This window comes from Ornithorhynchus anatinus, chromosome 14 (genome assembly GCF_004115215.2).
Source record: "Ornithorhynchus anatinus isolate Pmale09 chromosome 14, mOrnAna1.pri.v4, whole genome shotgun sequence".
NCBI classification, from domain to species: Eukaryota; Metazoa; Chordata; class Mammalia; order Monotremata; family Ornithorhynchidae; genus Ornithorhynchus; species Ornithorhynchus anatinus.
In genome coordinates this window covers 79512-99581 of record NC_041741.1, presented here as the reverse complement: position 1 = coordinate 99581, position 20070 = coordinate 79512, and the positions used below count along the sequence as shown (strand labels likewise).

The 20070-nt window shown below is 44.6% G+C and overlaps 1 protein-coding gene across 5 annotated transcripts in view; it reads left to right on the top strand.

Moving 5' to 3' along the window:
• Positions 1–20070, top strand: part of SYNE2 (spectrin repeat containing nuclear envelope protein 2) — a 221984-nt gene that overhangs the window by 149349 nt on the left and 52565 nt on the right. For all 5 annotated transcript variants that reach the window (XM_029078794.2, XM_029078793.2, XM_029078792.2 and 2 more), the window contains exons 71-87: positions 375–506; positions 886–1038; positions 1278–1487; positions 3375–3476; positions 4569–4688; positions 4851–5051; positions 6014–6187; positions 6986–7117; positions 9293–9489; positions 11645–11777; positions 12913–13095; positions 13823–13969; positions 14961–15137; positions 16762–16917; positions 18108–18260; positions 18964–19134; positions 19481–19611. In XM_029078794.2, coding sequence (XP_028934627.1) covers positions 375–506; positions 886–1038; positions 1278–1487; positions 3375–3476; positions 4569–4688; positions 4851–5051; positions 6014–6187; positions 6986–7117; positions 9293–9489; positions 11645–11777; positions 12913–13095; positions 13823–13969; positions 14961–15137; positions 16762–16917; positions 18108–18260; positions 18964–19134; positions 19481–19611 — 2672 coding nt within the window. The remainder of the gene's footprint in view (positions 1–374; positions 507–885; positions 1039–1277; positions 1488–3374; positions 3477–4568; positions 4689–4850; positions 5052–6013; positions 6188–6985; positions 7118–9292; positions 9490–11644; positions 11778–12912; positions 13096–13822; positions 13970–14960; positions 15138–16761; positions 16918–18107; positions 18261–18963; positions 19135–19480; positions 19612–20070) is intronic.

Sequence of the window (20070 nt, the reverse complement as noted above, 5' to 3'; positions counted from 1 at the left end):
TAAGGATTTAAAAAAAAGGGCTAAAGGTAAAAAGATTGTTTTGCCCAGTGCGACACAATGTTTGACCCTCCTTCCGTTGGAAAGATGATTGGGGGATTAGGTATGGACTGTGGTTTCACCGCTCAACCCTTTAACATGAGGGTCTGTGTAGTGATGCTATTTATTGGGCACCCACTTGGTGCAATGTATGAGAGTGCTTGGGAAAGTATACGAGTCACACCAAATTTATTCCACCTCCACAAAATTCTTGTGCTCTGTGGGAGACAGAAATAAAATTGTTTACAACTGGTGTGCACCCTCCTGTATCAGCATATTGTCACATTTTAGAATTAGGCTGGCAAGTTTACACGTGTTGGTATTTCTCTAATGATTAGGTGCCATTGAAAATGAATATTCTACCCAGGATTTCTGTGTATAATGTTAGATCTCCAATAATTGAAGAACTGAAAACCTACACTGTTCAGCTTGAGGATCTAAGCCAAGAAGCAAATGATATTCAGGCACAGGTAGGTGTTACAGGGTATTTGTTTCAGTGAGGTCACATAAAATCAATTACAAGATGTGATGTATTTCTGTTAAATGATCAGAACCAAGCCATGGTGAATAATCCACCGTGTGTGCCTGATGACTTACCGCAGCAGTGAAGCTGGGGTTTCTGTAGAGCCCTAAACCCTTCTGAGTGAATGGCATAAGTAGGGCAGGGACTTTTCAGATTGTCCCTGGTTTTAATGCAATTTATTGCCCTGATTAATTTATTGAAAATTTGGGGTTAGTTCTCCTGATTGGAAAAAAGAAAAGAAAAAAAAAGATCCTTCTCCCAGATTTAACTTTGTCTCTCGGTGTCTAGACCACAATGGAAGGTGACCATTTCTCTTGTTGATGCAGGATACCTTAGTGGGGGATGGCTCCTTAAACTTGGAGAAAAAGTTGTTTGACCTACTTCTGGCCATCATTTGCTGCTTAAGTAACATGGAGGAGATGTTGCGGGCCTCTTCGCTGCCCAGTGAGGATGCAGTTTTGCAGCAGGCCCATTTTGAGGTAAGAGATGCTTGACAGGTTTGGGGGTTGCAGGCAACAGCCCTTCTGGGGTGGAGGGTGAGGCGCTGCACTGCCCATTGAGGACACGGTGCTGCAGCAGACCTACTTTGTAGTAAGAGGAGCTCGGTCGGCCCAGGGGATGTGACGATGGCTCTCCTGAGGCCAGGGAGCCCCGCTGACATCCTAAACGCTTTCCCCAAGGAAGGAACCCTCACGTTTTCCCTCCTTCCCCTTCCCAGGCTCTGTCCAGTGAGCTAAGAAACCTTCAGGCTGATGTACGTGACAAGAAGGATGAGCTTTTGAAGACTGTAACACGTTCTGGCAAGCGCTCTGATGTTTTCTGTGAATGCTTTGATCACCTGCAAACTCAGCTCCAGTTGACACAGGCTGCTGCTACCTCCCAGAGCCAGATGATTAAAGCTGGGCTGGATCAGAACAGTCACTACCAGGTAGGCGCCCCGGCCTTGGTCCGGCACCTCCTAGGTCCGATGCTGCCTCGGTCCGGCACCGGAGGGCTGCTGCCCTCGTGGAGCGCCTGCTCATCACGGCTGAGTTGACTCAGGACCCTCCGGGCCTGAGGCTGCTCGCTTCAGAAGCAGCGCGGCTTAGTGGAAAGAGTATGGGTCTGGGAGTTAGATGACCTGCGTTTTAATCCCCTCTCTGCCAGTTGCCTGCTGTATGACCTTGGGCAAGTCATTTCACTTCCTCTGTGCCTCAGTATCCTCATTTGTAAAATGGGATTCAAAACCTGTTCTCCCTCCTTCTTAGGTAGGAGCTCCATATGAGACAGGGACTGTGTCCAATCTGATTATACAATGCACTAAGTTCATTGTTTGGCACATAGTAAATGCTTAACAGATACCATTATTATCATCATTATTATTGTTATTCAGCAGAGCATAGTAGGATTAGTTGGAAGGAGGGGCAGCTTGGGGGTGGCGGAGAAGAAAGCTGCGACAGATGCAGTTTAGAGGCAAGATGGCAGAGCTTGAATGGAGAAAGTTGCAGAAGCATAAAACAGGAGCAAAGTGGAGGCAGGGATCTTAGAGAATTGGATCAGGTTGGATGCTGAACGGAAGAGTAAAGTGAGACAATGGACAGAGTTTGGATTGAACGAGGATTTTTTGGTGTGATAAACTCTCAGCGGCTCTGAGAGGAAGGAGCAGGAAGTCGTGATCGATAAGGAATGGGGAGAGAAGGGATATTGGTAAGCAAATTTTGGCACCGAGAAAGCTGTTGAAGGATTAGATTGAATAATAGGAGGAGAAGGCGACATTAAAGAATAGAGGGGGCAACCATGATAGGATCTTATTTGTTTCTACAGTGAAAAGGAGCCTACCACATCAGGGAAAGACCAGGGGTCTAGCCAGAGGCTCTGGTTCTACCTGTGGCAGCAGGTTGCTTGGGGGCACCACCAGTGAAGGGTGCCCACCTTACTGTGGGTACATTCATTTTCCCTTCAGTAACCCATCGTGGACCGCTCACCCACAAATCCTTCTTGGATCTTCAGCTATATATGGCCATGCCAGCTTCCTGTGATGATAACGTCCTCACCCATGGCCCCACTGGTTTCCTTGGGTTTGTTGGAGATCACCTAACCCCTTTTTATGGGTGGTGTGCGATTTGGTGAATAACCCTTTCCTATTGTGTCGAGTTGATACCCTTCATGATGTCAACTTTCATCATCATGATATGAGCACTTAGATTGCTCCTTCTTTCATGGTTCTTACACATTCTTACTTGATAGTTTCCAAAGAATGGAATAAGGGGACATTTCTGCTATTGAAAATTCAAGAACCTTCCACATGTATACCAATGGCTGTCACCTCAGGAAGAGTTTGACGCGAGTGTTAACAATAACATTTATCTAACTACCAGTGTAGTGAAAACTGTAAATATCTGTTGCTGAATCCCAGTAGATATCTAACTATTTGATCGATTCCAAAATATAATTCTTTTAGCTAGTAAATTTTGTTTCTCTTCCCCTCCCCAAAAGTGTGAAGAATAAAGAAGAAATGGGTGATTGAAAAGTATGGTTAATGCATATAAAAAAGAATTTTCTGACAGCTATGGCTTAGCTGTGAAACCCTTGGAGGAACTTAAATTTTCCTCTGGGGGAAGTTATAAATAGGATGGGTTGTCCCCTCCCTGGGGGATGGGGAGGAGGCTGAAATATGGTCCTGCACAAAGGCTGCAGACTATCCTGGCTCCTCCCCGCCTTCTCCTTTCTCCCCTCCCCCCACGCCACCCACCACTCCAAGCTAAAGAACCTGGTTTCCTTCAGATATTACTGGATTTGTTTGTTAATCTCCTCCTGCCATTATCTTCTCATACAGAATGAAATAAGGCTGCTGTGTGATCAACTTACTGAGAAAAAATCAACTCTACAACGTTCCTTGAAACAAATCAGTGGCCAGAGTGTGGGTGAGCAACTTCAGGTAATTCAACTGAAATGCAATCATCACCAATAACTCCTGACCAATGAATTAAGACACTCTGCCCCCCTCTCCTTCTTACTTATCAGCCCTCTTTTTTATCACCCTAGCACACGCACTTCGTCCTACCCAAGCTAACCTCCTGGGCCTCTTCCTCAATTCCTCCCACCTCTGACCCTTATTCACCTTTAAGCATTTTTGAACACTTATTCACCGATCCATCTTTCCATTCTCTTTTTCCAACTATATATATAAATTATTTTATGACTGCCTCCCCCATGAGATTATAGGATCAATCATTTAACCAATGGTACTTAACTGTGTGCAGAGCACTGAACCAGCACTTGAAGGAGAACAATATGATAGAGTTGGTAGACAAGACCCCTGCCCATGAGGGCTTACAGTGTAGAGGGGGAGTCAGACATGAAATTACAATAGGGGAAATAGAGTAAAAGGACATTTACATAAGTGCTTTGAGGCTGGGGCTGTGTTGTTTTCTCTCCATTGTCCCCGCACACTCTAAGTACAGTGCTCTACACAGCAGATGCTTAATGAAAGCTCTTGATCAATTGGTCCATCATTTGAGAGCTTATTGCTTCAGACACTTGGGAGCAAAGTACTATCTATTGTCCTGGTAGGGCAAAAGGCAGGGGAAAGAGCATGGGATTCCGAGTCAGAAGGCTCGGATTTAAGGCCCAGCTGCCCCACCGGCTTACCTTGTGACCCTGAGCGAATCACAACTGCTCTGGGCCTCAGTTTCCTCATTTGTAAAATAGAAAGAAGAGAGAGTATGAGGTCTTTGTGGGACAGGACCTGTATCCACTCTCAGGGTCTTGTACCTACCCCCACTTTTTTTTACTGTTTGCTAAGTGCTTACAATGGGTCAAGCAGTGTTCTAAGCACTGTGGTAGATAGAAGGATATCAGGTGGTACACGGTTCCTGTACTAGTCTAACCCCAAAGTAAACACTTAATACAGGCCATAGTCATTATAATCTTGAACATAACTATCTGGTGCAGTAGCTGTCTGTTCCACTGCCTACATTCAGCTTTTAATTTAGGCCAAGTATCTTAAAATGTCATGTCTTTTATTTAGATAATGGATGCATGTGCCTTAGAGCTGCAAAACTATGAGAGACAAGTAGCAAAACTGAAAGATGAAGGTGAAAAACATTGCCTACCAGATGTTTTAATTCAAGAGGTATACAAATTAGAGGTAAGCATCCTAAGAGATCAACAGTCAGTGAATTTCAATTTGTGATTTCTGAAAGCAAGACCATTTAGAAGAACCCCTTCAGGTAAGGCAGAGGACTTTGGATTGGATCATGACTGGGCCTTTTGTGACTGTGAAAATGGATGGAATAATTTTGTTTTTTAGGATGGCCTGGATGATCTGTGGGGGGTCGTCAGAGCTGAGCATCCAGACCTGAAGAGCCCTTTTAATTTGGAAAGCCAAGCAGAGGGCTTGTTGCGAGGGTTGGGAGAGTTTATGGTTATCGCTCGGGAAAAGCTTGCCCACGACCAAAGACTTCAAACCAGAAGTAAAGTTGCTTTACAGACTCAGCTGCAGAGTCATAAGGTAAGGCCTGTATCTATAGGCAACATGGTCAATCTCTTATTGAGCTCCAAAAGTTCATCAGAGTAGCTCAGGCTATGCGTGGAAAGCATCTTTTGCTCTGGGTCCATAAATGGAGGTTCATTTTGCCCCTTCGGAAGCTTACAAATGTCAGTCACTTTTATTTATCTATCACTCTTCTACATTTGCATCGTATGTAACTGAAATTCTCAGATCCCTTACTGTTCTGAAGGAACCGTCAGGATTATTCGGTTCTTGATCATAAAGAGGGAGCCAGGAAGACCTGAAGATGGGTGGACACCGTGGGGCTCCAGTTTGGTTTGATATGACTCCCAAAGTGAAGGGTTGGGAAACTCGGGCAGCTACAGAGCCAGCGGAACCTGGGCCATGCTTGGAAATCTCCCCTGGCCAGGTCCAAAGAGGGACAGCTGATGTCTTGAAGTTCTCGGTTTTGGACTCCCAACCCTACTATTGTTTCCCACAGCCAAGAATGCCCAGTCACCTAATTGATTAAATGTGCTCTGCTTAGTTTTTGTGGAGGAAGATGCCAGGGGGCATGGACAAAGACAGGAGGAAGATGCTGCCACTGGCCACTGATGTGAATTGGCACCCTCCCTTCTGGGCACCATCTTGGCAATAGACGGCGTCCTTCACTTCTGCCCTATTCAGAGCACCTAAAGGGAGGGTGGGTAGAAAAATATTGGAGAGAGATGGGAAATTGACTGACAATTAGTAATGCTTAACAAGCTTACCATGTTTTGTACTTTAGCCAACTTTGACAAATATTCAGGTCTCTAGGATGAGAGTTCAGAGAATTAACTTCTCTGTTTAGTTAATCTGAGTTTTTATTCAGTTATACTTGAGAAACTATTGGCTTTTTCATTAAAAAAGAAAATGTAATTTCATACTTAGTAGATATGAATTGGATTAAATGTTAAATGTTAAACTTTCTTGTGTTTTTGTAGAAATTTTTCCAGAAACTGATTGCTGATATGTTGCTGATGGAGACCCACTTCAACCGAGCCCCCCATTTTGTGTTACAAAAGCCAGAATTGCTTTGGGCAGAACAGGTGAAAGAAGTGACACTTCTGGAGCAACAGGCACATCAGCGGGGAACACAGTTGGAGAGCCTGCTGCAGGTCTTGTCATGGAATATTTATATAATGTTTCCTAACCTGTCTCCCCACCAAAGGTCCTAGGGTCATGGAGCTGTGAACTGAGACTCAGAAGTCTAGTTTCATTTCTGACCGGCACTCCCCGATCCATGTTTTATGGCCCTAGTGGTATGATAATTATGGCATTTTAAAAATTATGGTATTAAGCGCTTGCTATATGTCAAGCAGTGTTCTAAGCATTGGGGTAGATACAACTTCATCAGATCGGACACAGTCCCTGTCCATTTGGGGCTCACAGTCTAACCAGGAGAGAGAATAGAAATTTAATCCCTATTTTACAGTTGAGGAAACAGGCACAGGAAAGTTAGGTGACTCACTCAGGGTCACACAACAGGCAAGTGGGAGCTGGGATTAGAACCCAGATGCTCTGATTCCCAGACCCGGGCTCTTTCCACTAGACTTTGCTGCTTCCCAGAGTATCTCGCAGGCCTGCTAGCTGGCCAGTGGGTATAGGATTGGAAACAGTGCTTTGGGCTCCCACTGAGCAAAGTAGGACCCATGAACCAGTGCGGAGAGTTTTCTGGGACGTTACAACTTTGTGCTTGCCTCTGGGTTGACCACTGGTACTCCCTTGATCTGCAGCTGCTGGGTGTTGGGAGGGGGCGGAGGGAAGGGGCAGGGAGCGCTCTGAGATTTGCCCATCAGCCACCACGATGGAGACTTTCCATTTGATGTAAAAGCGTCCATTTTTGTTATTGGTCTCGTGATTGGAATTTCTCATACAATCCATAACTTTTGTTGAAAATTCTGTGATATGTGTAGGAATGGGAAGAATTTGATGAAAATAATGCATCCCTTGAAAAAGATTTGGAGGCCCTTGCATCCTCACTTCCTTCCGTGAGTCTAGTGGAGGAAACGGAGGAAAGGTTGATGGAGAGGATTGCTCTTTACCAGGTAACTTTCTGGGCTTGTTTTCCAAAGCTCACGTAGCCTGGGTAATATTCGGCAAAATATCTTGCTTTCATGGTGACTGAATTATATGAATTGAGCAAAGGCTTTTCATGCTTCCTTTTCATTTTTTTTATCCACTTTAAATCTAAATGCTCTCTTCTGCATTCTGTGTTACCATCTCTGTGGTGGTGATATTTATTAAGCATTTAATCTGTGCCAAGCACTGGACTAAGTGCTGGGACAAATACAAGATAATCAGGTTGGACACAGTTCCTGTTCCAAACTGGGCTCTACATGGATGACCCCCCAAATCTTCCTGACTTCTCAATAACCAACTTGGTCACTGTGCTTCCACCTCAATTATCTCACTGCTGACCCCTTGCCCGTGTCCTCCCTCTGACCTGGAACTCCCCTCTTTCTCCATAAACACTAGACCACCACTCTTCCCACCTTCAAAGCCTTATTAAAATAATATCTGCTCCAAGAAGCCTTCCCCGATGAAGTCTTCTTTTCTCCTACTCTCCCAAGCACCTAGTACAGTTCTCTGCATGCAGTAAACGTTCAAGAAATATAATAGATTAATCTACAATCTTGAATTTCCACCTGCCTCCAAGGTATGTCCATGTGGATGTCCTGCTGCCCCTAAAACTGAACTTCTCATCTTCCCTCCAAAACTTACCTCTCTTCCAAACTTTCCCATTCTTGTCAATAACACCCCCAACCTCCCTGTTTGTGAAGCCTAGAACCTTGCTGTCATTCTCAGATATTCAATGTCTTACAGCTCTCACATTCAGTTTCAGTTTTCCTCCAAACATTTCCTGGATCTGCCCCTTCCTCTCCACTCAAAAAAATTCCAGGCAGCTCAAATCTCTTGTCATATGATTAGTACTCCACCCTCTCTCCACTTAAGTCCATAGTCCACCATCCCCATACTACCTGCTCCACCTTCTTGAAGTGTTGCTCACCACACCTCTCCACTCTTCAGAACCGTCCAGTAGTTATCCCTCTCTCTCTCTGCGTCAAGCAGAAACTCCTTGCCATTGGCTTCAAGGCTCTTCAGCAGTTCTTGCCATCTGAAATGTTGGCTCCCTTCACCTGCTACTCCCGAGCTCATACTCTTCACTCCTCCTAAGATAACTTCTTCACTGTGCCTTGCCCTCCATTTTTCCGTCTCCTGAGCACCTCACCTTTCCTGGCACTCCCACTTCTTCAAAGGCTAAAAGTAGGGGCTGGTTGCTGCAGCTGGGGTAGTGTGAATGAATTGTCCAATGCCCCAGTTGCATCAGCCCAGCACCTACCCTCAGCATTTACGTATTTTAATCGCTATCTTCAGAACTCTATACCTTTAATTCATTCAATAGTATTTATTAATCGCTTACTATGTGCAGAGCACTGTACTTGATATATTAAACAATTGCATACTAATATGTTTGAATTAATTTCTGCTATATTCTTGTTTTTCCTTTTGCTCCCCCTATTTGAAAATAATTTTTATGTCTCCCCCTTTGAACTATGAACTCCTTGAGGGCAAGGAACCTGTGTCTTGCTTTTTTTTGTACTTTTCCAAATACTTAGTACTGTGCTTACTATGTGCCATACACTATCCTATGTGCTGGGGTAGATACAAACTAATCAGATTAAACACAGTCCAGTCCCACATGGGCTCACAGTCTTAATCCCCATTTTACAGATGAGGTAACTGAGGCCCAGAGAAGTTAAATGACTTGCTTAAGTCATACAGCAGACTTGCAAGTCAAACAGCAGACGAGTGGCCTAGCCGGGATTAGAACCCCAGATTCTCTGACTCCCAGTGCCAGACTCCATCCACTACACCACAGTGCTTCAGTAGATGCATCTACACATTAGGTGCTCGATAAATACCATTAAATGACTGATGACAATGATGGGGTTTTTTTGCTGAAAGAGAGGATTCAATCCATGGCAGCCTGATCAATCACTTGCTTGTGATGGAAAATAGAGGGAAGTCCACTTAGATTTTAAGCTCTTTGTGTGCCGAAGGATTTGCACTTATGTATTTTCCTTAAGCCCCCAAGACAGTGTCCTGCATACTCCAGGCACTCAATAAATGCTGTTCTGACGGTGAGAATGTTTATAGGCAGAAGATGCACATGCTAACAATCAACAAAAATGGATTTGTTTTTAACTTACTTTGATTAGCAAATTAAAAGAAGCATTGATGAAAAGCATGCCCAGCTTTACCAGACCGTGAATGAAGGAAAGCAGCTGGTGTCCGCTGTGGGTTGTTCGGCGTTGGAGAGCCAGATTGCGAAGCTGGAAGAGCAGTGGCTATCTTTGACCCAAAAGGTGGATCATGAGCTCCACAGACTTCAAACACTTCTCAAACATTTGGTCAGGTACGCTGCCTTCGGGACTCTGTAAGACTCAACTGTTGGTATTTGTTAAGCGCTTACTATGTGCAGAGCACTGTTCTAAGCGCTGGGGTAAACACAGGGGAATCAGATTGTCCCACGTGGGGCTCACAGTCTTAATCCCCATTTTACAGATGAGGGAACTGAGGCACAGAGAAGTTAAGTGACTTGCCCACAGTCACACAGCTGACAAGTGGCAGAGCTGGGATTCGAACTCATGAGCCCTGACTCCAAAGCCCGTGCTCTTTCCACTGCGCCACGCTGCTTCTGTTGTTAAGTGGTTCTCAGAAATGGGGTTGTCCCAGTTAATAGGATTGTCCCGGTTAGTTTAGCTCTCTCAGGATGGGGATCAGACCTGCTGCCCAATTCTTAGCTCAGTCCAGGAGGACTAAGCTTCCCTTGCTGAGCACCCATCAGAGCGCAGCTCCGGCCCCACTGTAGCAGGGAGGAGTAGCTCTTCACCTTATTGGTCAAGAACCGATCCCTCCCCAGACCATTTCAAACAACCCTGGAAGGGGAGGTCAGGGGGAAGCGCTACCTACTCTGAACCCATCTGGTCACTGAAAATAACTCCTAGGTGTCTGGTGCTCTCATATTCTTTCACACTTTACAGCTTTTTAGTATTTTAACTCAATGTATAATATTAGTTACAATCACTCATTAACTTTTTAACTTGTATAATTAAACTAGGATATGAAAGTGGTATTTTTCCCCAGGTAAAAAAGTGTGTGCTTTTTAAAATTCACCATTGAACTTCAGAGAGATGATAGAACATTAAGGTGCACATGTGAATAGAGATCATGTTACCTTTAAAGACAAAGTTGATCTTGCTGTCACCAAAGTTTGAATTTTCAAATGCTAGTTTTTAGCACTTTCATTTGGCAAGAGAAGCCTGTACCCCTGACTCCAATCCCAAACCCTTCAGGAAAGGCTATATTGTTCATGTATATAATCACCCTCAAACTTTAGACAGTTGATAGGTTATAGACACACCCAGTTCTCAGCCCTTCTGCTGCTCTTTCAATCAGTGGTATTTATTGAACATTTAATATGTGTAGAGCACTGGACTAAGCGCTCGAGACTGTCCGCTCATTTTGGGCAGGGAACATATCTACCAACCTATGTACTGTACTTTCCTAAGAGCTTCGTACAGTGCTCCGCACAGAATAAGCTCTCAATAAATACAGTTGATTGGTTGGAGATTACATTGCAGTAGACTTGCTAAGCACAGATCCTACACTCGAGGAGTTTACAGTCTAGCTCTTTATGTCCAAAAGCGACAACTAGGGTTTCCGATGGTGCTCTTCATAACCAAAGGAATATCCACCAGGGTCATTTTTATGAACCCAAACTAAGCTTCCCACAGGTTACAGTGAAATATCAGTTCAGGCTTCACTTGCCCACAGTTTGGGATCATTGGACCTCTTTTTCCTCCAATCTCCCTCCTGTTACTAAAGGAATCAGTCATATTTCTTGAGCACTTACTGTGTTCAGCACACTGTATTGAATGCTTGTGAGAGTACAATATAACAGTTGGTAGACACGTTCCCAGCCCACAACAAGCTTACAGTCTAGAGGGGGAGATAGACATTGACATAAATAAATAAATTACGGATACATTCATAAGTGGTGTGGGGCTGAGGGAGAGGTGAATAAAGGGTGCGAATCCAAGTGCACTCCTGTACCCAAGGAAACTTAGTGCTTTAAAGAGGAGACATAGTGGTTCCCAATGTGATTAACTAAATTTCACTGACACTGCATCTGGAGGATATGCTGAAGCAGCTAGAAGATGAGGTTGATGAGGGAGAGAGATGGTGAGGAAATGATTAGGAAGCGGCACATTGCAGGTACGGCATAAACTGAGGATGGGTGGGTGGAGGGGGGGAGGATAAGTTTCCTCCACCACTTCCCCTCCCCCCCGGCTTCCCATGACTGGTTCTGGGGAATCTCCACCACCCGCCAAAAGCAGGACTTTTAGTGGCTCCTGTCAGTGAACAGGTCCAAGCCCCAAACTGCACTCTAGTCTTGCTTCAAATCCAAAGTGTGGTCATGTTAAGCCAGTCTGAACCAGAAGATGGAAACTTAAGGAGAAACGGTGAGGATGGTATGCTCCATTTTTCTCCCTTTGTTGTTTCTATAGTTACAACCAGAACTCCGGTGCGTTAATCAAGTGGTTGGAATCTGCTCAGCAAACTCTGAATTACTGGAAAGAGCAATCTCTTAATGTTTCTCAAGACCTGGAAACAATCAGGGAAAACATAAACAGGTTTTTTGTAAGTGGCATTTGAATATTTTTACATTGTTTGTTTTATTGCAAAAAATACTAGGATCAGAGTAGCAGTTGGAATCCTCCATGCTGCTGCCGTGTAGAATTTTTCTCTCTGAAACCTGGAGCTGAAAGGAACCTAGAGAGGACACTAGTGCAGTCAGCCCTCGCTCCCAATCGAGGCTCTGCTGAAGCTATCTAAGGTGGAGGGCTTTCTACCTTCTGGAGGAGGAACCAGCTACAACCCCACAACCTCCAGAACCTGCCCTCGGGGGTCATCGCCCTTGTGTTTGGAGATTTCTTGGAACTTTTCTAAATCTAAAGAGAGCCTGAATGGTAGCCAATCTGAGGGCCCTCAGATTTGGTTTCTTCAATTGGTGTTTTAATGAGTTTTGTGCTGGTAATGTAGCAGTGTATAAAAAATAGTGTCATGTGATATATGAGTTATTTCTGTACTTATTCAGGCTTGAAACAGGCTCAGGAATATGATGAGAAAACTAAACATATAAACAATCTCTTGTTCAAAATTATGTGACTTAATCCAATATATTTTCTTAATTGCAGAATAATTGAGTATCCCTGAGTAGTTTTGAATATTAAGATATACTTATCTTCAGTTCCACTTTTGAATACCGTGGGGATAAATATAATGTTTCCTGCGGAGCAGCTTTTATAGGATTGTGGTCCTTTGAGACTCTCTGCCTTTGTGGTGTTTTCCCATGTTCTCCTTGGGCTTCATTCATTTCCCATGGGGTAGGCCTCAGACTGCTCAAAAAAAAAACCCAAACATGGTAGGATTCTCAGCAATTTGGATCTTAGAAAATATAATATTTGAAAGACAAACATGTTTGCATGAGCCTCAAATGTGAAAGTGAATGACAAGTAATTTTATTTTTTTATGAATGTATTTCTTAGAAAGTTTACTTTGCCTTTGCTATATGTTATCAACTATTCTTTTGAACATATTCTTTAGAATGTGGCAAGCACTGCCTAAATATGACATTTATGAGAAATTTAGTTTTTGATCCAAAAATATATTCAGTTTTGGAACCGTACCCTCTTGGTCTTAGTCTTTGCCACAGTCCCACAGGCAGAGGTTTACCGGTTTTGAGCAAATTCCTTGTTTTCGTTTCTTCACCAAGGATTTCACAAAAGAAGTAGATGAGAAATCTTCCTTGAAGACGTCTGTGATAAGCACGGGAAACCAGCTTCTCCACCTGAAAGAAACTGACACAGCTACACTTCGAGCTTCCTTGGCTCAGTTTGAGCAAAAATGGGCAATGCTAATCACTCAGCTCCCAGACATACAAGAAAAACTCCACCAAGTAAGGGTGACACTTCCTGGACAGCATTCAGATTAAGCGAGAGTTAATGCCCATTCCCAATCAATCAATCGTATTTATTGATTGCTTACTCAGCGCAGAGCACTGCACTAAGCACTTGAATGAATATAATACAATAGAGTAGGTAGACATAATCCATATCCACAAGGAGCTTAGAGACTAGACGGGGAGACAGACATTACAAAAAATTACAGATTTGTGCATAAGTGCGGTGGGACTCGGTGTGGGGTGAATAACAAAATGCTTGAGGGATACAGACCCAAGACCATAGGCAACACAGAGGAAGGGTCAGAAGGGGAAAAATGAGGATTTAGGGAAGACCCTTTGGAGAAGTTATGATTTTTATAGGGCTTTGAAGAAGGGAAAGGTGATGGTTTGTCAAATATGAACGGGGAGGGAGTTCCAGGCAGAAGGAGGATGTGGGCAAGGAAAGTCGTTCCACTTGAATTATTTATTACTCTGGTTCCTGTCTTCTCTAGAACAACAACACTGACCCAGGGTAGAACCAGAATCATAGCTTCAGTTCTGTTTTCGGATTCACTGGGCCACTGCCATCAGTTATATGAAGGTCCCCTCCTCACACAACGAACTCACACTCTGTACTCTAAGCATTAGATTTAGGACCTGGATTCATTTTGAGCTTTCACCTCCATTCATTGGAGGTGATGGCCTGATTCAAGGTACTGAAACAGAACTCATATCTTTGCAGCTTCAGATGGAGAAATTGCCATCTCAAAGAGCAATCACAGAAACTATGACTTGGATGAAGAACGTGGAGGGCCATATGGAAGATGAGACTGATGTGGATTCACAGAGCACAGTTTCCCAGGTTAAAAACCTTCTGCAGAAGTATAAGGTAACTCTGAAAATGCAAACACGAGCTCCTTCCAATTTCCTCTTAAGATTCAAGCCAAAGCAATTTTAAAGACATTCTGAAATGGGTGGTGACATTCTCACAGACACAGGAAACCTAGAAAATTGAACTCTGTATTCTAATGTAAAAATGACTGAATAAGGAACATTAAACTTTTCTAGGGTAATAGGAAGTGAGAATCTGGCCTTTAGTTTCTAATTGATCCACGATTTAAAGGTCCAACATTCAGAAAAATAATGGTTTGATGGGAAAATATGCACAGACAGAATTGAGATATTTTTCCACAGCATGAGGCATTAACTAGTAGAGCTTTGAAACAATTTTTACTGGTGGTTTTTTGGATGGTTGCATTACCTGGATTCTGGCATCCAGGGGATCAGCCAACAGTGTGGGGATCCCACAGTCTCAGACCTCTAGGTCATTGGCTAGTTCTGAGCTTGTAGGGATATCACCCATTGTCAAGTAGGTCTGCACACTCCACTGTCATCAGTAGTCTTCCTGTGGGATATTGGGTGACCTACCCGGGCGAGAGCAGAATGCAAGGTTTGGTTGAACTGGGATCTCCAGAAAATCTCCTACCAGGAACCAATTTTCCCCCCATCCCGGGAAACCTTCAGAGGAGGCAGAGCAGGGGACAATGGGGGAGGAGAGAGAGGGGAGGTTCTCTGAGTACTGGATATTACAGGCCATACTGGACCCACCAATTTCGGACTCATCTCTTTGGGGAACTCCAGTGGTCCTGATGGACCCCAAGGACTCGGGAATCAGGTGCCTAGCATTTCTAGCCATACCAAACAGCCTAGTACAATGGAACCTTGGGAGCCTTCCAACCCATCTAGGGACTAATGTGCATCCAAGTCAGTCTAACTTTCCAAACATCCCTCAGTGCGATTCTCTGCATTTCTATCGATTTGGGAATTTTTTCCCCATTTGAGGAAGTTCTTTTGCTCACCTCGCTGCTTTCTTTTTTCAGGAGTTCAGGATGGAAATGAACTACAAACAGTGGATCGTTGATTTTGTCAATCAGTCCTTGCTCCAGTTAAGCACCTGTGATGTAGAAAGTAAGCGCTATGAAAGAACCGAATTTGCAGAGCAACTTGGTGAGATGAACCGTCAGTGGCACAGATTACACGGGACATTAAACAAAAAGGTTTGCTATTCTTGTCTGTGCCTTTGTGTCTGAGGATTAATTAATGAGATATTAAAAAATACCCCCAAATGAAGAGAAAACCCGCACGTGAGCTTAACTAGAGTTAGGTCTGTTGTCTTCATAGGGTGTTTCAGAACCCAGGATAATGGACAATGAGTAATGTAAAAGTAATAACCCTCTTGTTTCAGATCTGTTTTTCTTTTCATTTTTTTTTTTTTAGTGGCATTGAAGGGCTCACTATGTTCCAGGCACTATACTAAGCTCTGGGGTAGATATAAGATAATCAGGTTGGACACAGTCCATGTCCAGCATGGCACTCACAGTCTTAATCCCCATTTTACAGATGAAGGAACTGAGACACAGAGAAGTGAACTGACTTGCCCAAGGTCACACAGCAGACAAGTGGCGGGGCTGGGATTAGAACCCAGGTCCCGCTGACTCCCAGGCCTATGCTCTATCCAGTAGGCCACACTGCTTCTCGTTCATTACAAACTATTGAGGGAAGGATGTAATAGAATTGAGAGCAGCACTGGGGCATCTTAGGAATGAGGGGATCCATACGGGCAGGGTAGGGCTGGAGGAGAATGTTCCTAGCAAATGTTCCAGAGGCCCAGCGTGCTCCTGTTCCCCCTTGGGGGCCGGCAGGTCAGAGGGAAGTGAGCCACCAGCCTGGCCTGCAGCTGTCGGATGCCGGGTGCATTCCCGCTCCCCACCGGGGATCCCCTTCAGCCGGTCTGGAGCTCTCCTTCCCCCTCCCCCAGGAAGAGCATCCTCCCTTCCTCCTCAGGGGGACAGGCAGGCGGCATTTCTGGGCCTCCGGTGTGGCTGGGAGACAGCGCGACCATCCGCCAGAGCTGCCGTCTTCTCCTGTGGGAAGAGAAGGCGGGCGTGGTGGGACCGTGGGAGAGCCTCCTCGGGATTTGTCTTTCATGTGGATGAGGGGTGATTTTCCACCCTGTCTTCGTGCATTTTTCTCCAAACTCAGCTAATTGCTGGCCGAGATGACCAGGGAATTGGAAGGGTTCTTGTCTCTATCCATCATCACTAATATTCATTTATTGAACTCCTATTGTGTGCTGACCTCTCCAGTCGCTATGGGGAATTGCAACCTCTGGCCTCAGTGAGTTTACCATCCAATGAGTGGGCGTGAAAAATTTAACTAAAGTATGATAATAATAATAATGTTGGTATTTGTTAAGCGCTTACTACGTGCAGAGCACTGTTCTAAGCGCTGCGGTAGATACAGGGTAATCAGGTTGTCCCACGTGAGGCTCACAGTTAATCCCCATTTTACAGATGAGGTAACTGAGGCCCAGAGAAGTGAAGTGACTTGCCCACAGTCACACAGCTGACAAGTGGCAGACCCGGGATTAGAACCTAAGACCTCTGACTCCCAAGCCCGGGCTCTTTCCACTCAGCCACGCTGCTCACAAACTGGGGCAAGAAATAGGAGTCTAGAAATCCCATGTACACACAGGAAGTTTACAGTGCCGCGTAGCTGGAATGCTGAGAGCCAGGCTCAGTAAGGAAAGGTGTCACGTAATCTCAGTCCTCCTCTGAAAGGTGAATTTCATAGCCATTCCATTCCTTTTATGGAAAATATATTTTACACCCTAATTTACAGATACAATACCTGGAACAGTTTTTGGAGAACATCACTGAGAACGAAAACAAAATGCAAACCTTGAGCAGCTGGATGGAAGCCCAGGGAGAGAGGTTGAAAACGTTACAGAAGCCTGCAAGTATCATCTCAGTCCAGAAGACTTTACTGGATTGTCAGGTAAAAGCAATCTGTTTTGGGGGAGAATGCTAGCTAAATTCAGGGCATCTCACACTCTGCCTTCCTTCATCAAGGGGGAGGCCGGAGATCTCAAACAAGTTGGACAAGGCAGCATGGACCTGGGAGTTCTAATTTCGGCTCTGCTGGTTGTTTGCTGTGAGACCTTGGGCAAGTCATTTAACTTCTCTGTGCATCAGTTTTCTCAACCCTAAATTGGGGATTAAATTCTGTTCTTCCTCCTACTTAGACTGTGAGTCCCATGAGGGCCAAGGACTGTGTCTTACCTAATTTACTTGTAATTTCCCCAGCTGCTTAGTTTGATTTAGCCGCTTGTGTTTGATACATAGTAAGCACTTAATAATAACAATAATAATAATAATAATAATGATGGTATTTGTTAAATACTTACTATGTGCCAAGCACTGTTCCACCCTCTGGGGTAGATACAAGGTAATCGGTCTTTTCCATGTGGGGCTCACAGTCTTCATCCCCATTTGACAGATGAGGTCAGTGAGGCTCAGAGAAATTAAGTGACTTGCCCAAGGTCACACAGCTGACAAGTGACAGAGCCGGGAGTAGAACCCACAACCTCTGACTCCCAAGTCCGGGCTCTTATATACCGTTTAAAAAAAAGTCACGGTTGTGATTTGCTTGCCTAAATAGCTGGATGTCACCAAACATCTCTGCATTTGTATGTACTGAATCTGATCCTGAATCATTTCCTAAAACATCACTTTGCTCCCAACTCTCCACTCCTCAAAAATCTCAGATGGTTACTCACTCACCTCTGCCCCAAGCAGAAGCTCCTGACCATTTAGCATCAAGACTCTCCATGAGGTCTCTTCTTCCTACCTAGCCACCCTTTTCACTACCACGCCCCAGCCCACCCTGGACACTACTCGCTAGCTTTCTCCCTGTCCTTCACTCTCACCATTCTTGAGCCCATCCCTTTGCCCATGCCTTTCCTCCTGCTTGGAACTCCCCTTTCTTCAAATCTGCTAGACCAAAGGTCTCCCCACTTTCCAGGACCTAACTCTTAAAACCCAACAACCCCCCCAAGTGACCCTCCCTGATTAATTTTCTCCTCCCCAGGTCAGAGCCTCTCAACAGCCATCATGACATTCTGTTCTCTGGCCTCCCGGAGCACTTAAGTGTTCATGGATTCAAATGCTCATCTTTCTATCTTCTAGGAACTTGAAAATCAGCTTGCAGCTAAAGCCAAATCCCTGAATGAGCTGAGAGAGAGTTACGAGGTTCTGGACCGTGGCCGGGGTGCGGTGTTACGAGACTCGGTTTCTCAAGTTGCCGGGCTATACCAGATGCGAAGCGAGCTGCTCAGTCAGGTAGGGGGTTTATTTTCAAGTTAGTGCCTGATCTCTTTTACTTCTCTTGGGCTTGCTGGACAATTGCAAGTATTGTCCAGCAGAGAGAGAAATGGCATTTTAGCTTGCTTGTATTGAAAGACGGAGTCAGCAGTTGGTAACCCTTGTTTCTGAGGCCTGGTCAGGTAATCAGTCATATTTATTGAGCACTTGTGTGCAGAGCACTGTACTAAGCACTTAAGAGAGCCCAGTTTGCCATAGTTGGTAGACGTGTTCCCTGCCCACAGAGAGTTCATTCGTAATCCCCTGTGCCGGGGGTGTTGTCCCTCAGCCATCCATGGACTTTAAGCATCGTTTGGTCTCAGGCTGCCACTGGGGCACGCTCACGTCCGAGTCGCCGTGCCTAACCAGGGTGACCGCTACATTGCACCCTATGGTCCTGCTGGGCAGTTTGCTCAGATGATGAGGCATAACATGCAACTGAAACAAACTGACACGTACCTGGTATTATTAATAGAAGCAGTTTACCTTTTTCCCCTCCTGAAAAATCTTTCCCCCTTCCCCAATTACCACTGTTGGCTAGTGTCTCGAAGACCACTGGGAAATTCATCTTTGCCCCCGTCTCTTGTTGTGTGGGAGGCCGCAGAGCAGAAGGGGAAGGAGGGGGAGAAGAAACCGAGGAAACAATCCTATTTGATTGGTAATGCCTTGTTTCCCATTGCAGGTCACCGCTCTCAAGGCCTACATGCAGTCAGTGTTACAGCACTGGAGGGTGTATGATAAGCTCTATAAAGAAGTGAATGTGGTGACAATACAATTCTGGTACTGTGTCGAGCACAGTAAGTCTGATGTAATATCATTGGAAGCTCTGAGGAGGCAGGTGAAGAATCTTCAGGTAACTTGGCAGAAGCTGTTTTTACACAATGCTTTAGAAATTGTAAATTTAGGTTCAAAACAAATATCTTGGATTAAGGTAGTGGAACTTTGAAAACTATGGATTTGAATATCTACTTTTGGTTTTTATGTTTCTAGTTTTCTGTAATGATATTGGAAATGTAAATTGTGCCACCCCTAAATGCAGACTGTTCTCATGATTTTGCTCACTTCTTAGCATTGATCAAGAGAGCAGGGCTGGGCTGAACCATGTTTTCCATTGTTGTGAGGCTGTGCTGCTCTCCTGGGCCGGTTCCTGTTAGTTCATGTTAGCCAGCCTGCAGGCAATGTTTCTGGCCTGTTTCCAGGTTCTTCAGGAGGAAGCAGAGAGAAGTGAAGGAAGTTGGGATAGACTCCAGGAGGCTGTTGTCCAACTCAAAGACTGCTGCCCTTCATTTTCGAAGATCGTGGAGCAGAAATTCCAGGGTGCCCGTTCCAGGTACGCTCACAGTCTGCTGCCATTGCCTAGGACAAATTCAGCAGGTCTTTCAAAGAATTTATCGAAAACCTAGGAACCTTAACTATAGAGCACCCTTTTGTGAAATCTGAATCTCCAGAACTGATTGGAGTAGAATGAAAAGTCAAAGACCTCTGCCTTATAAGTTCTGCCAAAGAATTGATCAGGTCCTAGAAATGGTTGAAATAATTGAAGACCATTCTGGTTAAAATCAACGTAGAACAGAACTGTATGATGAGCATTCTGTCTCAGGGGAATGTAAATTTAATCCAGATTATTTTAAGAAAGATTTTCAGGATGAAATGCAGCCTTCTCCAGGCAGGGATTTCACTGGTTAAAACTCATAATAATAATAATGGTAAAATAATAATAATGCATCAAGCCCTGTTTTAAGTGCTGAAGTAGATATAGGTTTCTTTGGGAAATGCAGCTAATCATTTA